The sequence below is a fragment of the Montipora foliosa genome, chromosome 6, assembly GCF_036669935.1.
Source record: "Montipora foliosa isolate CH-2021 chromosome 6, ASM3666993v2, whole genome shotgun sequence".
NCBI lineage: Eukaryota > Metazoa > Cnidaria > Anthozoa > Scleractinia > Acroporidae > Montipora > Montipora foliosa.
Window position 1 is genome coordinate 36,374,970 of NC_090874.1, and position 18,855 is coordinate 36,393,824.

Here is an 18,855-nt window from a genome sequence, read left to right on the forward strand (position 1 = left end):
AACAGAAGATATGCGCTCAAAGGTCCAGCAGAATAAATTTGGAGAGAATGGCTATTGTAGAAATTATTTTATTAAAAAGAGTTTCTACCATACATTTCCTGTAATTCCAAAGGCACAGAATTACAGAGAATGTATGGAGACAAAAAAAGAAATATTTAGGAATTCCAAAGAACAGATACCAAGTCTAGTTCTTCTCAGTCGTGAACATGAACGTATTTGTTTGGTTTATGAAGGTAAAAGTCTATAAAGTACAGTCATGTACAGAATATTTTGCTTTCAATTTCCATACAAACCTTTGAATTTCCTGCCATGTTGCCCGGATTATCCATGATGCAATCAAGAGTTTAAACTTGTCTATGGAAATGACATCTAGAACCTCAGACCTGGGGTCAATATACCAGTCGATGTTCTGACGACGATTTCAACGGTTTGCACACTGTTACCCTTAAATAAGCTGATTGATTCGGCCAATTTTTCCTTATAATTATTGGTGTCTTGTTTGACTGTTGGAATTTTTTCACAATAGATACACTTACAATTATAGCCACTTAAATTTGTTGAGAGAGATCAACTTTTTTATTTAATGTTCGACAATTACGGTACTCATATTCAAAACTGGTCAGTAGTTCCCCTGTCACTGGGATCAATAATGTTTGTGTGGTGTGTTACCTATGCAAAACAGAAGTTTGATATTCTGAGAAGTTGAAGCTCTTAACCTGCATGTTAAACCATTTATTGTGTACACTCTTACTGTACACAGTCTGCACACTGCACTGAGTGAGTCAATCCTCGACCAGCTCAATCTCAATTTTGAAATTAGGATTGGTAATGGCCAATTGCTGATAAACACAGTTTCTGCTCCAAGATGAAAGGTTAAAATAGTGCCTGTCAAATGTTAATATGCATGGCAAAATTTCTCCATTCTTATTGGCTAAGAGATTAATGCCATTTCTAGGTAACTGCACAAAGCAGAAAAGAGGTAATTCAATAAATTTGCAAAAAAAGGTAACACTTTAAGCCAAGTATTCTGATTGGTCAAAGATCAAATAAAGTCTCAAACAGTCATCAAATGCAAGCCCCAGATGATGTAATTCTTACATGATTGCATGTTATGCATGCATTTCATCTGTCAGTGATTAATTGTGGTATTCTCATCTCAATTTTTTTTCCATTATTATTATTAGTAAGAAATTACATTATTTTTCTCATGCAATAGACCATATTCGTGTTCTCGGTATTGGACTGGAACTAGCTTGCAATGGAGGCTAATGCGGGGGGAATATATTAGAAAGTATTTGCATTTGAAAAGACTCCCCCGCATTAGCTTCCATTGCAAGCTAGTTCCAGTCCAATACCGAGAATACGAATATGGTCTATTTGGAAGGCATAAGCCCATTTTCTTCGCCTTTGAGGAAATTCGCTTCTCCTTACAGTGTATGTATCCCAAACTGCACTCAAACCCATGTGATCACCTATAAAAAATAATGAAGTAAAAAAAAGAAACTTATACTGTATTTAATGTTTTGCAGTGATTACACCTCATGATGTTTAAATATTATCTTATCAGTGTATGCCCATTTTTCCAGGAACAATACTCATTAAGGAGAAGCAAATCACATTCAACGAAAATTGTGCTGGAAACTGAAGATGAAGCATACATAGAAGGGACATCTGCTAAGGTGAACTATCATGGTGTAACAACACGATTCTTAAGGTCGATTTAACAGAATAAGTAACCAACTTTAATATTTAAAAACCAATACTGCTAATTAGCAATTATTGTATCTTAACACACTGGTACTTTTCTGTATGCATGATGAAAGTTCAAGATCTGCAGGCAAAGTTGCCATGTGGAGAACTGCAGGACCCCTACAGGAATACTGTGACTTTATCTTCCAAATGTCCTTGCAAATAACTTTCATTGCAATGTCGTTATGTATTGCAGATTTTGCAGAATGCAGTTCTTTGTTCTTCTCTTCTTTCTGCCATTTCTTGAGCAAACATTTTTCAATTGTTTTCTTAATAAATATCCACCCTAAAATCTGTGTACATTGTATGAATCAAGCTTACGGTATTTGATAAACCAAGATAATGTAACTGAATACTAATTAAAATTCCCTTAGTAAAGTTTCAAGCTTATTGAGCAATGTGCCAGTGCTACAAGTAAAATCAAATTCAATCTGGTAAAAAAGCACCTCTCAGACCAGAGGAGCGAGTCAGCAAAATTCAACTTACATTCAGTTTTACGTCAGTCATCAGACATTCAGCTAACCAATACTTTACTTTAGATTTTTTACCGGTAGGTTCTGATGCAGTGAATGCCAACATGCCTTGACTGAGACTCAATATCGCTCCGATGTCTTTTAGTGATAAATAATAATGACTGTATTTTTGAACTGAAAAGATGTTCCTTATAGACTATTTGGATAAACTTGAAATGACCAACGTGTCCCACTTCTGTTTTGAAAATTGGCTTATAATGCAATATGTGAACTGGAAATTTAAGTCCAATAAGAACTTTGTTTGCCATAAGATTAGGGGTGGCGAATGGTAAATGCGAGACTTTGCGAGACGGCGAGACCAGCGTTTTTCTTTGCGAGCCCAAGACATTTTGACTTTTTAAATTGCGAGACCGAGACTTCAAAGTGTTTGACACCTTCGTATAAAAAACGAGACTGCGAGACGCACATAACCGCTCAAATAATGAGACTGCGAGACCCGTGAAATTCGACTAAAATTTTGCAAGACCCAGAGTTTTTGAAGAACCATTCGCCACCCCTAAGATTGAGCCTTTGATGGCCGTTTTTTCAAACGCGAAGCCAATAGTGTTTTTGCATAGCTTATTTCTCAAAAATAATTATAGCTCAGATCGGTTTGAAAAAATACCAGGACAATCTTCTTAAGTTCATTTCCAGTCAACTTCCAAAATTTGGGCTAGTTTTGAGTAAAACTAAAAATCAACCGAAATTGTCACTTATTAAGTAGGCTTTTGCATATCATCCAACCTTCAATTATTCCATGAGTGCACGTTGGATATGAGATGGTAACCAGTCTCATATCCAACAAGCGCAAATGGAATTTTTGTTCTATTTAATTATGAAATACGAGTGAAATCAAACGAAATCGAAAAAACTTGATGAAGATGCAATGTTTTGTAATACCTGGTGGTCAGGCAGACGCAGGCTCATCACGAAAACATTTCTTACCTTTTCCTGTACTAACTTCTAAATGTCGGAATTGATCCAAACTTTCCACATAAACTTTTTTTTTTGCTTTATTCAGAGCGAAATTTCGCTTTCTGGTGAAACGGGAACATGGAAAGCTGCAAGAATCTGGAACAAAAATTCATCTTTCAACTAGATACACTCTATCCTCTTGGAATCAATGAGTGCCTCTCATTCCATTAATTTATCCACAAATTCATGTTACCATATATTTTCACCAATGACAAAGCTCTGCCACACCCGCATAAAAACCAACAAAACCCATGATACATGTACCTCTATTCGCTCTCATGAAGGGCTTATGCTCAAAACGTCAGCTTTCCAAATCATTCATGGTGGTATTTCAACCTTTATCAACACGTTTGATAAAAGCAAATTAATTTATTTTTCCTGTTTCACTCTCCCACCGTTGCAGCACCACAGTTTCTTAAATAGAAACTACATGTAGAAATTTGAAAAAAGGTTATCATGTCATTTGCCATATAAGGTCAAACTAAGATATATGAGCTGATAATAATTAACCGAGATTGAGTGAACCAATCAAAGCACAAAAAATACATTAATTAACCAAGGTTGAAAATTTAATAAATTTTATACCTGTTGATTTTGATCAAATTTGTGCTTTCTGTCAGAACAAAAGAAAAAATTGAGAGGGTTCATGTCTCGCTAAGGGAAGAAAAGTACTGTACCATTGAAGGCAAAAAAAAGGGGCATTTGAGCATGTCAGGGGTGATCCTCTCACCACTATGTCAGTCCTTTCCCTTTTTACTAATCCCAATGTCAAAACACATAATTATATTTACTGGTCTCATAGTGATTGATTAATGATTGCCTTCAACCAGAAAATGGGCAGCAACAGGATTGCACCAATGCCTGTACCAACCAAAAACACGAATGAAGTTGCAATAGAAATGGTGCCTACTCATCAGAGCATTGGCAGCATTCATAGTCAGTCAGCGTGGACAGAAGAGGACGGCAATGATCAGTCTTTTATCGGGGCACTAAGCAAATCATCAGGGTAAGGTTGAGGTTTTTGTTAATTCCACGACTACTGCTATCTAAAGGATCGAGGCCTAGTTCTAGAATCTCTCATTCTTCGTGGTTTGAGGTCTGTCTTTTTACAAAGAGCTATTGATTAATATATTGTGCATTCAAACCTAAGACCACTGAGGGGATTTCAGTACCATAAACCGTCCACTCTAGTTTGTACAAAATAATGACTAGACTGTCAACATCTTAAACCTTTCCTCGTGGGTAACAGGCCCAATAGTTTGCAATGCAGCTTCTGATTAGTGCACAAAATGACACCTGAATGAAAAAAAAAATTGACAGCTGGTTGTTGTTTGGGTACAATAGTGTCACCATTCCACTGCTTCTTTATGTTACAGGGAAGAAATGGAAGTTGTCCTGCAAAATCAAGATTTCAGATCCATTGAGATTATGGAAACCAGTTTACAATTTCAGAGGAATGAGGTTTGTAAAGACACTGAATTTTTTATTTATTTTGTTTGTAATTGCCACACATACAAAAAAAAGAAAGAAAGAAAATAAATAAATTACAGTAAGTTGCAATACTCTAAAAGGATCGATACAGCTGTGTACCTGTAGCTATGGTAATGTTATGTAGTAAAATTATATTACGTTACAACATTTTTAATTGAACCTTTAAAAAAATTTGCAGCTAGAAACATCTATAGACGATGTGGCGAGGAAACCCAAAAGAAGCTGTCAGAGCTTATTAAACTTCAGTTGGGTTCCTCACACAGACAGGCCTTCTGATAGGGTGCGATTAAAAAATGCAAATTATGCGATTTTTTCAGGGCAGATTGTGCGATTAGAAAGGCCAATTATGCGATAAATAATGTAAATTATGCGATTTTTTTCTCAGCAATTTTAAGCTTGTTTTATAAGGTTTCAGGTTAAGAAAAACACTTTTTTGCTGCCCTAAAGACATTTTGAACACAAAGGAACAGTAATTACGTATCTTCATCGACATTAGTTGGGATAAATTAAAAAAATGAGGTCTTCTGCACTACTGGTGCACCACGTTAAAAGTTGAAAGGACACAGCTAACATGCCAAATGAATGATAAAGGTGCTTGTCAACCACGAACTTCCGAAGATGGTCAATCACAATAGGGCCATACCCCCATTTATACGAGAGAAAATAAGCCGCGGCTTTCTCTGGCCGCGGCTTACAGAAGACTCCAATGTTCACCCCGTATAAATGGTACAAAATCTACGTTCACGTCTTTTTCAAGCCGCGGCTTATATTGACCTGGGTGTGCCTACTGGTGTAAAAGCTTGGGAACAACTCTTCCCTGATTCGTTTGTTTCCTGGAAAGCTAACTTTCAAAAGATATACAAAATAACTTAAGATAATAAACTAAGGCAATTCTTATTTAAGCTCCTGCATAGGATAACTGTTACTAAGCGAGAACTGAAAAGATTTAAAATTACCATCGATGATCAATGCTCTCTATGCTCACATCAAGAATCTATACTTCATACATTTTTGGACTGTTCTACTACGTCCTCATTTTACAACGATATTGTGAAATGGTTCAATAATCTGAGCAACTTAAAACTTACTCCCCCGAATGAACAGATTCTATTCCATATAAAGGAGGAAAAATGCAAACTGACGAACGCCCAAGAACGCAGACTAGATATTCTCCTTCTTTACACCAAATATTATTTATACACTTGTAAATCACTTTCTAAGACGCCCAACTTTGTAGAACTACAGAGGAAAATTGAATGGCAATGGAAACTTGAAAACTGCTCTTCTGTTTGATACTAACCCCCCCCCCCCCCCCCCATCTTAATTGTTGTTATGTTTATATATATATATGTACTTTAGTACGTGCGACTCGTATAGTATGCTGTTCGTTGTTAGTTGATTTTATTCTTTATGTACATTGTTATATTGTTGTGTTGCAAATTAAAAAAAAAAAAAGGAAAAAATATATATATATATTGACCTGGGAATATATATTCGTATAAATGGTTCATTTTGCGTATTTTGTACCCCGTGGCCAGAGTAAGCCGCAGCTTATTTTCTCTCGTATAAAAGGCCCTAATATTGCACGAAGAGAAAAACATCAGTCCATCGTCCACGTGGAGCGTACCTGTGACATACTTTCTTGCTCGATCGTGAGCTGTCAGATTGGGCGGAAGGTGGGAACTTCCTTCTTCGTCGAAGAAAAAGCGAGCGTTTTCGCAACAAACTTATCCATGAGTAAGTTTTTATCAGTTTTCAACGAAAGAAACTACATTTTCCCGAAAAACTTACAACTTATTTTTCACAAATCTCTTCTCTACGAGAAGGCAACTGTGTCATTTCAGTGGTGTGTATATAAATGGATGTTCGTGTTGCACCAATAGAAGGAGACTCGTACCAGGTCCCCGACATGAAAAATAAAGCCTTGAACTTCGAATGTTTACGAAATCGAAGATGACAAAGGTTTTTTAGCCTTTTTCCAAGATAAATCATCTTAAAAATGGCGTATTTATGCAGGAATTTCTAAGAAACGTGTTGATTCATGTTTCGTTTTGAGAATTTTGTGCGTCCTTTTGTGAATTATGCGATTTTTCGTGAATTGTGCGATCGGATGCGATTTGAGGTCGATTGTGCGAAATCGCACCATCGCGTAATATCAGAAGGCCTGCACAGAGAAAGGAAAAGAGAATATCATGTACATGTAACAACAATGTTATTAAACAGTTATACACTATGTACAGTTTGAGGAGGTGCAATTTTATCCAACAATGTCAAATGTTGAGGTGGAAAGCACACTCTGAAATCTGCTGTAACTCTTCATATTAATCGTTTAAAGCTGAATTCAATATTAATTACTTTTTCATTTTTCATTAAAAATATTATGATAATCAGCTGCTCAAATGATCTGAAGAACATTAAATTTAAATTCTCTGGAAGGTAGACTTATTATGATTATCTGTTTTATTGTATAACTTTTCAGTTTACAATTTATTTTGAAATTGCTGCAGACAGTGTCTAGGCAACAGTTCCTGGACTAAAAAAAAAAAATTGTTTCATTTTCTTAAACTGTAATTTTTTTTGGTGATTTTGCAGTTCTGTGATATGATCCACTTCTGACAGTTGGTTAGCACTTTATCAACATCTTTCTTGTGAGCTATAAAATCAGAGAGTTCTTTCTTTAGGGTGGTGTTGAAATCTCCCAGGAAGTTAAACACTATATTGGTTTGCTTGATCTCGTAGTCAGGATAGAGTTTTCAGAGACCCAGTCTTAAATCCAGATACTTTTTCGTCTTTATAATAATCGTTCCTATCGTTGATCTGCCTGATATTACATGCAGTTCCTTCCACTAGGATTATAACCTTTGTTTGCTCCATTCTCTGGTGCCTTATCTATATATATAGGCGTGTCCCAGAGAATTTTAGCTTTGTCGTTTTCCGTGCTTGCTTTCGGGATCGCTTGTTTATACCACGCTTTGGAGTCGTCGTTTTCCATGTTATATACTGATAATAAGAGATGGTAAATCGGCTTTAACATTCTATCGTGTCTCGCCTTTCCATTGATGATGATGATGATGATGATCATTACTATTATTATTATTATTATTATTATTATTATTATTATTATTATTATTATTATTATTGAGGCTGTTCTTTTGTATTTACGCAGACATTCCTGCAGTTGTTGAAAATGATTCTAAGCTTTTTAGTGAGCAAGTCAAGGATAACTGAAGGATTCAGAAGAGATTCATTGGCAAAGTTTGAACAGGTGAGATGCAGCACTGCAATAATGCATAAGAAGAGAAAAACTCATTATGCCATCATGTATTTACTGGTAAGTCTCTTAGCACTGTATTTGAGAATGATTAAAAATATGGTAGAACCAAAGTACCCGCATAGTCAAAGTAATGCCAAGGTAACTTTGTGCTCTTGCGCTATAAAAAGATGTCAATGTTAACAATTTAGAAAGAGTGAAGCAAATACATAGATAAGCGACCAATGATACAAAAAAAAGAGGAGACAATCGATGTCATCTTTGTAACTCCAATTCATGTCTCGAGCGTATTTCAAGCTAACAGTATTTTCTTATAAGTACTAAAATCATCCATACTAAGCAAAAATTTCAGAAAACGACATCCTATTTTAGGCATGGTATAAATGATTGGATCTGAAGTCCCTTCAATTGCCTACAGTAGCTCTTTCGTTTCTCTTACAGTACATGTAGCTTAGACGTACACATGTAGGACATAGTCGATCTAGATGTCAGTGACTCCTGCTTGAAGCCGGCCCAATTTTCAATCCTGTTTATTTTTGAAAGGGACTTGAAGATATCAACAGGAATGCGAAGGAAGAAATGAAAGCTGAAGAGCAGGTATGGGAAAAATATCAAGAAATAACCAGTATATTAAAAAATTGAAACCTTATCGAACCACCCTGAACTTCCCCCAATGATGAGTAAAATCATCTCGCATTAGACAGAGTAAAATAAAAGTAAAGTAAGGTCCAACTCCTAGGGGTCAATGGGTTAAAGTCAAGTGTTGAGATGTTTATTTATTTATTTATTTATTTATTTATTTATAATTTACAATTTATGGCATGCAAAAAACAGAGGCCAAGGGATGAAATGCAAAAGAGTCAAAGACCCCATATTAAAGCAGATCACTGATGGTACCAACCATAATGAAAATATTAATTAATACAAATTTAATTGTGGTTATAACAAATATTAAATATTAGTGTAGGTAATCACATGATTTCAAGTGCAATTTGGAATAAATAAGCACAAGTAAAGTTTTTCAAAGACAACCAAAATTGCACGAGCCCACAGGGTGAGTGCAATTTGTAGTCTTTGAAAAAATTTTCAAGTGCTTATTTATTCCAAATTGCACAAAAAAAAAATACGATTACTTATTAAAAAAATCATATACATGAAAAATGTTTTTGACCCTCACCATTACACAAAGACTGTCAGCTGGCTCGTAGTCCTGCCAGTCTTGTTTGTCTTTCTTAGAACTATGGCTTAAAAATCCTACCGACAATTTTGTTGAGGGCGACCGGTTCAAAGCTTTCATTATCCAGTTGTTCTATGCCTTCCTTTGTAGTCTTTTTTTTGCAGTTTCCTTCAAACGTTTAATGAAAACATTGCTACTCTCGCATTCTCGCCAAATCTGTCCGCCATTTTGTCAATTCAACTTGCACCATCCAGGGCTTGCATTTGATTAGCTATCTGTGAACTTTTTTGTTCATTGACCAATCAGAATGCTTGCTTTATTACCTTTTTTGCATTCAATTACCTCCTTTCTGCACTGTGTTACCGAAAAACTGCACTTCTGTCAGCCAATCAGATTGCATAATTTTTTTCATGTATATTATTACAACAATAAGAACACTAAAAATTATAATTATTACTAATCCATAAAAAAACCTTGTAGCTAAGGCTATAAAAGAATTTACACTTGTTGCCTCACAAAGGGAAAGTGGAAGGGAGTTCCACGTTCCCACAACTCTATGAAAATAACTATATTTAAGAACATTCGTTCTGGCATATCTCGTCTTTACAGTTAACTTACTGTATCTTTGTGTTTAAACAAATAGTGATCAATTTCCTTGTAGAAATTTACATAAGGTTCATTATCAATATCAATTATTCTATGAAGAGCTTTATATAAAAAAAAGTAACATCTGCCAACAATTGCCTTTTTTCCAGGGACAACCAATTTAATTTCTTTAAGTGGCCAGTATAGCAGTCCTCAGTCTTTAAAATAAATTTAGTTGTTATACATGTATGAATTATTTTCAATTAATTATTCAGAACTGAAATTCATGGAAAATTCAGTTTCCTTCTTTTGGCACCAACTGTATTTTTGTAAGAAAAGAATAGTACTTTGTCTATTTTGCTCCCAGTAGGCACCTGGAAAAGCTGGAATCCAGAACTGGTTCCAGATCTGGAACCGGAACTGGAACCAGAATACGAATAGGAAGGGTTGATGATAATCCATCGTTTTACTTCAGCTGCTAAAGTTGGGGTGCGTTATATATTCTTTTTTGAACTGAATTTTACGGATTTGGCGTATTAAAGATTCTGGATTCCAGTTTTTGCCGGTACTTCTCCCAATAACTTCATGAATGTAATATCACTTATAAAATACTATAGAATATGGTTTTCTCTAAATTCACAAGACTGTTTTTTGCAATTTTCTTGGCCTGAATATCATGCAGCCCATTGATTTGCTGCAAAGTGATTCTCAGACTCTTTCAACTTTTAGTTTTCAAGGTCAGTTTTACCTGACACATTCTGTTTTAAAATAGATCTAGAACAGAAATGTGCAGAATGGTGTAAAATGAGTGCATTATAAATCATGCTTCACATATTTACATGCAGTAGCTGTTGGCAGAAGATTTCAGGACACCGTGTGTACAAGTAGTTCTCCCACAATATACATATGGAAGTTTGACCCAAAAAAGAGCATTGTTGTGCCACATAAACAATTAACAATTACCGTAAACCCCCCTCAGATTAAAGCCACACCCTGAATTTAGCTGCTCAAATTTTGAGAAAAAATTTTTTTTGAAAGAAATCAAAAGAAATCCAAAGTAGAGTCTCCTTCATCCACTGTTCATCAAACGTAAACTCACTATTAACATTGAAACGGAAAATGCTTACCCAAAATTTTACCATGATTTTGACCAACTATAACATAATTACGATCTTTTTGTGGTATTTGCTGACAGTAATTTCCTCATTCAACACAGTTTTTTCTATAGATTTTTGCATTACAACAAGAACGTGAGCGGAAACGTTCATAGCTTAGTAACCAGGCATTAAAACGCACGCGAAGATGGAAAACTGAACACTGGAAGCAGCCTTTTTTAAATGTTCCGCAGATTAAGCCGCTGTGCACATGCACAAGAACACTGGCCATGCCACAGGGTTCAAGTGTGTTCAAATGCTTTTAAGTTGATGAGCAAATCTGTAAAATATAAAAAAATGAGCGATAGCTCAAGTAGCTCTAACAAATACATGGTGAGCCGTGCCACAGGGTTCAAGTGTGCTCAAATGCTTTTAAGTTGATGAGCAAATCTGTAAAATATAACAAAAGAGGGATAGCTCAAGTAGCTCTAACAAATACATGGTGAGCCGTGCCACAGGGTTCAAGCGTGCAGCTCAAATGCTTTTAAGTTGATGAGCAAATCTGTAAAATATAAAAAAAATGAGCGATAGCTGAAGTAGCTCTGACAAATACATGGTGAGCTGTGCCACAGGGTTCAAGAGTGCTCAAATACTTTTAAGTTGATGAGCAAATCTGTCAAATATAACAAAATATGCAATAGCTCAAGTAGCTCTAACAAAGACATGGTGAGCTACATAAACATATATACACCTGTATTTTGCATGTTGTTTTGACCATCGTTTGTACCTCATTGTCACAAAGTCTTAAAATATTGTTTTAATCCCTTCATCTTCATTCCATCCAAAGGAACTTAGAACCGTCATCACAGATCCTATGGAATTGGACCAAGCTATAGAGAGTCTTCATTCAAAATATTCCAAGAAGATGGTTAGTATTTTTAATTGACCTTTTCAAACATTATTCCTTTATACCAGTAATCGTGTAAAGGGTTTATTTGTGTTTAGCATCCTCCCATTTTTTAAATCACTTTCTCTGCCTTTTTCCCAAATGTCATTTCAAAATCTAGTGATGCTCAAAGCAGTTCTCTTTTTGATTTAACTTCAAAATAAAAGAGTAGAATCATTAATAGTCCTCAAGAAACATTTAGAAATAAGTGTTACAGTTGTAAAATGACTCAAACAAGTGGGGCATAATATTAAACCAAGGGAAATGAAAATTTAGTCCGAAATAATGTGGAACTAGAAATACCTGAGTTTGAAAAATGGGTTTCAACTGTTTTAAATTAATTGTAACAAGTGAGATTTCATATTTTAGCATAAAATTAAAGTTAATGTTAGAAGGCAATAACCTATGTGGCCTTACTCCCTTGTGTGATTTCATTATTTGGCAGTATTCAGATCATGTGATTCCTTATTTGGACAGCACACCTGCCATTACGCAGCGAGCATCTTGCCATTCACCACTTTCTGTAAAACAGCAGTTTCACCTAATGCATTTCCCAGTTATTGCTTGTTTCTCATGCATGCTTAATCCTCAAGTTTGTTATGGTTACCAGGATTTCGCTTTCCGGAGTTTTAAATAAGTACATGTAAATGAGGGGTGAGGAGTTGCTGCCTGTGGCACCCCTTCAGCCCTGTGCTACATGTAATTAGCTCCGTCAGGGAGGCGGCATGTTGTTGTTCTACCACTGAACTCTGGGTTACATGTAACTTACTACCAGGACATAATGCCCGAGCCAACATGCCTGCCTCATGTCACAGGCACGAGGCACCTCGTTCAGTTGGTATAGCATCACTAGCCATTAGGCTTCTCATCTGCATGGTCGTCATTCCTGTTGGTGGATTCAAACCAACCCTTGACATTATCTTCCCCACCCATCTTGCCCACCAATGCTATGTGTTAACTTTCTCTGTCTGTGTTCATGTTCATTAATGTTATTTTATTAATTTGTCATTTTGTACATTAGAATTCAGAGAGAATAGAACTTGAGGATACATTAAAGACCCGTCTTTTAGAAAACACAGAACTTTCTGAGGAAGAGGTAGGCTGTTATAATGCCTCAAAATGTATAACATTGATCTCTGCTTTTAATAGTTAACTGAATAAGAGTTATACAGTGAATGACCTAGAGCTGTATGGCAGCAGTACCATAATATCAGTGCCCCATGAACCGTCTTGCAATGGCCTTGTCTCCTATTGCTCATTGCAGGAGCCTTTGTACTAGTTAGAAGGTCATTGCTCTAGCTCCTATTAGGAACCCCAGGATTGTCTTTGCACCTAGTCAAATACTTAAAAGTCTTGCCTCTCATTGGCTCATTGTTAGTGTTATAATATTATTATCCTTCCTTTTGACTTCAAGAACACCTTAGTCATTGCATCATAATCTTGTTTTTACAGGCTGAGCAGATTGTTGCTAAATTGATGATGAACATGGCTGCAGTTGACAAGCGACTGGCAGAGGAACAAAATCGCCAAACGATGGTAAGTGTGAGGGCATTTTTACAGTTGGCACATTTTACATTCCCTGCATTTCTTAAGACTGTAGTGCTAAAATGACAAAACCTGTACAATTTGGACACCATTCACATCCTTTAATATCAATCTTGTGTGACATGTGTGCCAAATTAAAGCACTGTATTCAAGCTTTTAATCCCAAACAGTAGAATCCTCCATAATTCCACACCGTTAATTATAACGGGCACTAAATTTAGAAACCAAAACGCCTGTGGCATGTCAAATTCTACTGCCGATTTACTTTGCCAAGTTCCTTTAGCAATACTTCTCCTTATTTCCATTACAAACATGATCTTGACACTACTGTAACATCCGACAAGGCAAAGGGATTATTAAAAAGTCATTGTGCTTTCATCAAAAACACGATTGATACTAAAGTCTTTCAGTTAGGTAATTAAGGTGGTTTCTATAAATTTCTTATAGAAGCATAGTAAGCTGTGCCTGTTCTTGTTTTGATTTTAGGCTCAGAACGAAGAATACATTTAACAATTTTATTGTTTTACATACTGAGTTTCAAGTATTTTACACAATTACGTTTACAGTACACCACTGTTCTGTTCATTGTTCTGGAAGTGCAAATGCGATATAAGTCATTATGGCCCTTTAGCCATGGATTTTATCCTACCCTGGTAATACAGCCACCCGTTAACACGGCCAATTAGTTGAGGCCCGTTGATGGTCGTATTAACGGGGTTCCACTGTATAGCAATTGCAAGAATATACCTTTTGTCTTTTCATTCCCAGCAGTAAACACCAGGATAAATGATAATATTATTGTCTGCACATGAATCAAGTTTAATTGCCTAGTCTCCATGACTCAATTCTGTTGGTTAGTGACAGGAGAGTGCAGACTGGTGATTGTAGGTCTCATTGTTTAATAGCACATTTTTTCAAGTACTGGAGTGATTGCTGATAAAGAAATGTTTATGACTTCACTGTTATTTGGTCAAACACTGTTTGTGTACGTTACGTGTGGTCAGAGTTCTTTACTTGCTTTATAGCACTCATTAAGCTACCGGTACTTACATTGTACGCCAGCCTGATTGAGGTTAGGAAATAGAAGTTTTACGTCATCTGTGCATGCTACTCACCCAACTTGACTGAAATGAGCTAGTTATGATAAAACAGTAATTTTGACACATGTATGCACAACACTGTAACCAAGGTATTGAGTGATGTTCAGTGTTTGAGCCTTTATCTCCAAGGTTTTGCAAGAGAGGCTTGCTCGGAGACAAGCTGTTGCTCAGCAGAGGGTTGCTGATAACCAGAAGGTAGGCAGGGAAATAAAAATAAAATAGAGAATTATAGTCTAAGAATGTTGTGCAATGGATTTGGCTGTTCCCCTCTTTGACATCGAAACATTTCAGTTTTTCTCTACTTCTGATCATCCTACTTCGATGCTTGAAAGTATAGGTCGTAGCAAGAAGAATCTTCAAATGACTTCTCCCCTAACCTGGGAATACGCAAGGTCATTTCTTGCCATGCTCCTGGGTTTTACATGTATGAATTTAATGATCCAAATCTTCTCAGGGTAGTTGGATTTTGTTAGTTGTTCATGGCATTATGTGACCTAGCTCAAGTTAAGCTGAGATATTCACAATAATTTTGGATGGCGATGGCGCAGTGGTGAGATCACTCGCCTCCCCACCAATGTGACCCGGGTTCGATTCCCAGACTCGGCGTCATATGTGGGTTGCGTTTGTTGGTTGTCTACTCTGAACCGAGAGGTTTTTCTCCGGGTACTCCGGTATTCCTCTCTCCTCAAAAACCAACATTTGACTTGATTTGCGTTACTTTCAGTTTACAGTGTCCCCAATTAGTGCTCCAGCGCTAGAACGACTACACACTTACCGTAAATAAAGTTTCTTTTCTTTCCTTTTTTTGTTGTCCGACTGACTGACAAGAGGTGACTTGCAAGATCTCAAATATGTCTTCTGACTTGGGTTTGTAGTGATAAAAAAGCGCATAGGATGGAGTGGAAGTGTGTTAGGGGCAAATGAATGCCCATTTGGCTCAGAAGAGGGGAATTTGAACAAACACAAAATTGAAGTTTTTCCTTTAGAGACTTCCACATGGCTTTTAGCTGACCAAATAGGCAAAAAGTGAGAGAAAAAAAACACAATAAACAGTAAGCCAAGTGGGGGAGTATTTGAGGTCCTGGTTTGATCTCTTTAATCTCTCTAAGTGAATGTTCTTGGTTTACCGCGGTGGGCATGTATTAACATTCATTAGACCAAACATTTTCATGACGAGAATCTCTTGGGCGGAAATGAATCTGTAATTATGTTGATTTTTGCAGGAAAAAGACGAATTTGATGAGAGAGTGAAGCAGCCTGTTAAAAATCTAGAAGTTTTGTGCAAAAGAGGAAAGTTATTAGAAAACCAAAAGGAAAGGTGAGAAGCAAAGGTCAAAGGTCAAAGGTGTTCTATTGAGATCACCCGGCTTAGGTTTGAAGCGGTTGGGGTTTCCCAATAGAACACTTTTCCAACCGTTTTTGGTTGAAACGCGGTAACTCCTGGGAAAACTGATTAACAGACTTCTCCACGTTGACGAGTGCAGAGAAAACAACATGGCTGGAACTCGGACGACGGCGGCGGCAACGAGAACGCCATCTCAAATATAAATTCGCGTTATTGTAATCACTTCGTGACTATTTCAACCTTTTTAATTTGACAAGAGTGCAGTAGTTCCTCAAGGACGACACTGGTCGAAACGGCACTTAATTTAGCTGCGAGAAAATGAAAATTTATCTTCAAGTGCTGAGGTCCTTCAGAAAACCTCAAATTTGACTAGTTCACGTTGCTGTTTTGCAGACGACAGCAAAGAAATGGACAGAAGTGAAAAACGCACGTGCAGGGCGTGCAAAGCTATGTTTTTGCCCACCAAATTTACAAATTAGTTTTTTGCGACGTTTTCATTTCTCGTAAAAAGCCCGCGCAAACGGCAGCGGTCGCTACTCATGGTTTTTCAACCGTATCAACTTTGATGCCGGATGGAAAAAATTATCAATCAAACTAACGTAAAACGGTTTTTTGCCCGCAATAGAACACCAAAAGACCCCACCAACTCAACAGAACGCGACCAAAAATAGCCGGCAACCTGCAATTTGCGTGTCCTGTTTTAGCCTTGAATCGTGTGCAATGTAAGGCCTGGCTACATCACCATTAAATCCCCTGTTGACATCAGTGCTGAATGTATGAGTAGAGAACTGAGAAATCACAAAATTACACTATTCGTGACCGTGTGGGGCCTAGGCTCTTTATATATGCGTTCCAAACACTCGATCAATTGTAGTAGGTATACATAGCTATTTCTGTTTGGTTTAGGTTAACTATAGTGTCCTTACTTAGTGGGTAACTGCTTTTATTGTCGACATCTATCTGTCCGTCCGTCCGTCTGTCTGTCTGTCTATTTTGTCTATTTATCTGTCTATCTAGTGCCAGCTAGAGCTTTATACGATTAGCTTACGCGGCTTTTGGTGTTGATAAAGATTGTTGGTTTCACATTGTTGGATTTTTATACTGACGACAGAGATAGTCGGATGAAACGCCATTGATCCGTTCTCTGGCATTAGGCGAGGCGTCATTTACCCTTCATAGTGACCCTTCTAAGGTCAGTCGCTCAATTTTTGGATCTAGAATGTTCTGACAGTATTGTAAACATTGCCTCTGTATAAAGGATCATGGCTGAATATCAACAGGATCTGCGAGTTTTGGAGGAGAAACATCAACAAGGTCAGTTGTTATTCAGAACAACTGTTAGTGAACACATTTTATGTCTTGGCGTTTGCAAAGGCAGAATGATTTGCTTAATGAAACTACCAACAGCTGCAATTTCTTTAGACTACACACTTAAAGGGTTTTTAATTAGTGAGAGCAATATTACTAAAAAGCAATCACTTTGGCCAATCACAAAAGGGGTTTAAAGTAACATAAAGACATTCAAAACTTAAAGCAAATACATAAAGCTCGCGCTTTGCGCGGACAAATCGTGGGACTTACAATGGGCTTTTATAACATGGCGACCATTTTGAGTCCCGATGGACTGAAAACTTTTGTTTTGCGCGCCTTGAACTCGCTTCCAAACGCATCAACTAGAGGCTCGGGGTACGAACTCTATTGTCTTAGACCAGCATGGCCGCCGGGTGACAAAAATCCACATAGTGAATTTCTTTTAACTGCGCGCACCAAGCCGTTGTTAGTTAAGGGCCATTGAACCTATCGGTAATTTCTTAATCCAATCACAAGAAACGCAGAAAGTCACATGAACCAATCATAACGCGCCAAAAACACCTGCAGCGGGTGCTGAGCGCGGGAAATGTGAGAGAGCGTTGATTTGCTGTCCGCTGACAATGTGGTGCGAAATCTTTTGAGCCAATCACGCAGCGTATTGAAAAGCAAACAATCACAAAATTTCTTTCCACTTTCAATAGCATCACGACTCCTTCGAGACACCTTTAAATCGTTATAGAAATTAGCATCATTATTTAGTTTTGTCTGTTCCAGCCTTATCGTGACATTAAAGAACTGAGGTCCGTCATTGTCGCATTTCGCACTTGAACTAAACTTTGGTGATTGTTTTATTTCTTAGCTGTCCTCAAAAGTCAAAGAGATTTAAGACAGAAGCTAAAAAGAAAGCGGGAACAGCGAATGAAAAAACTGGAAATGGAGCAAGCTTCGGAAAAGGATGATTTTCACAGGAAGGTGAGCAAAGGAATAGTGAGCAAAGGAATGAGATTTAGTTGACTGATGAATCGTCTTTTATGCTGTCATTTCCCTATTTTATTGTGCATTTTATGTGTAAAAAGAAATCTATTAGAATCCATGCCACGCCCTGCACAGTTTTTTTACTTTATTACTGAAACCTAGTGTTATTGTCTTTGTCTAAGTTCCCTGAAATAGAGGAGACTGAGCTCTTTAATATGGACGATGACAGGTCCATGAAAGCGTGATCTCAAAATATAAATTTGCGTTATGGTTTTGCCACTTTATAGATGGCCAAAAAGCCAAACCCGAAGTTTACTTACCAGTCTCAGTGGAAGTGATATCGCTGTTATGAAGCAACTTTTGCAGTCGCAGACAGTCGCGGAAGAAGCCTGCAAAAATTCAGGCTTGCATGAACAGGACTCGAACCCGTGACCTTGCGATTGTGGTGCACTTGCTCCAGCTTCTGAGCTATCAAGCCACCTTGGAGCTGGTCACTTGTAAGTTCAATTATGTTGTATACCATATCTACCTTACATCCACCTGTTACGCTTCTTTCGCAACTTCTCAAGTTGCTTCATAACTGCCTTGATCACTTCCACTGAGACATACTATTCAAACTTTGTTTATACTCGAACCAATTGGAGATTGTTTGTATTAGGCTCCCTGCGTAAACAACTAGCGCGTCGAGTTAACAAATATTCATTGTAAAATTCGTTGTTTCAGAAATACTTGCAAATAAAGATACACCATTTGCTTACGTAGATCTTGAATTGTATACT

The 18,855-nt window shown here is 37.1% G+C and overlaps 1 protein-coding gene across 1 annotated transcript in view; it reads left to right on the forward strand.

Annotated features, from left to right (window-relative positions):
* The window catches only part of LOC138007241 (golgin subfamily A member 6-like protein 26), a 32,834-nt gene that overhangs the window by 504 nt on the left and 13,475 nt on the right, over window positions 1-18,855 (forward strand). Inside the window, exons 2-13 of the mRNA XM_068854036.1 lie at window positions 1,587-1,679; window positions 4,067-4,242; window positions 4,613-4,697; window positions 7,894-7,992; window positions 8,542-8,595; window positions 11,702-11,782; window positions 12,822-12,896; window positions 13,253-13,336; window positions 14,575-14,640; window positions 15,669-15,763; window positions 17,049-17,104; window positions 17,961-18,073. Of these exons, the coding sequence (XP_068710137.1) occupies window positions 1,587-1,679; window positions 4,067-4,242; window positions 4,613-4,697; window positions 7,894-7,992; window positions 8,542-8,595; window positions 11,702-11,782; window positions 12,822-12,896; window positions 13,253-13,336; window positions 14,575-14,640; window positions 15,669-15,763; window positions 17,049-17,104; window positions 17,961-18,073 (1,077 nt within the window). The remainder of the gene's footprint in view (window positions 1-1,586; window positions 1,680-4,066; window positions 4,243-4,612; window positions 4,698-7,893; window positions 7,993-8,541; window positions 8,596-11,701; window positions 11,783-12,821; window positions 12,897-13,252; window positions 13,337-14,574; window positions 14,641-15,668; window positions 15,764-17,048; window positions 17,105-17,960; window positions 18,074-18,855) is intronic.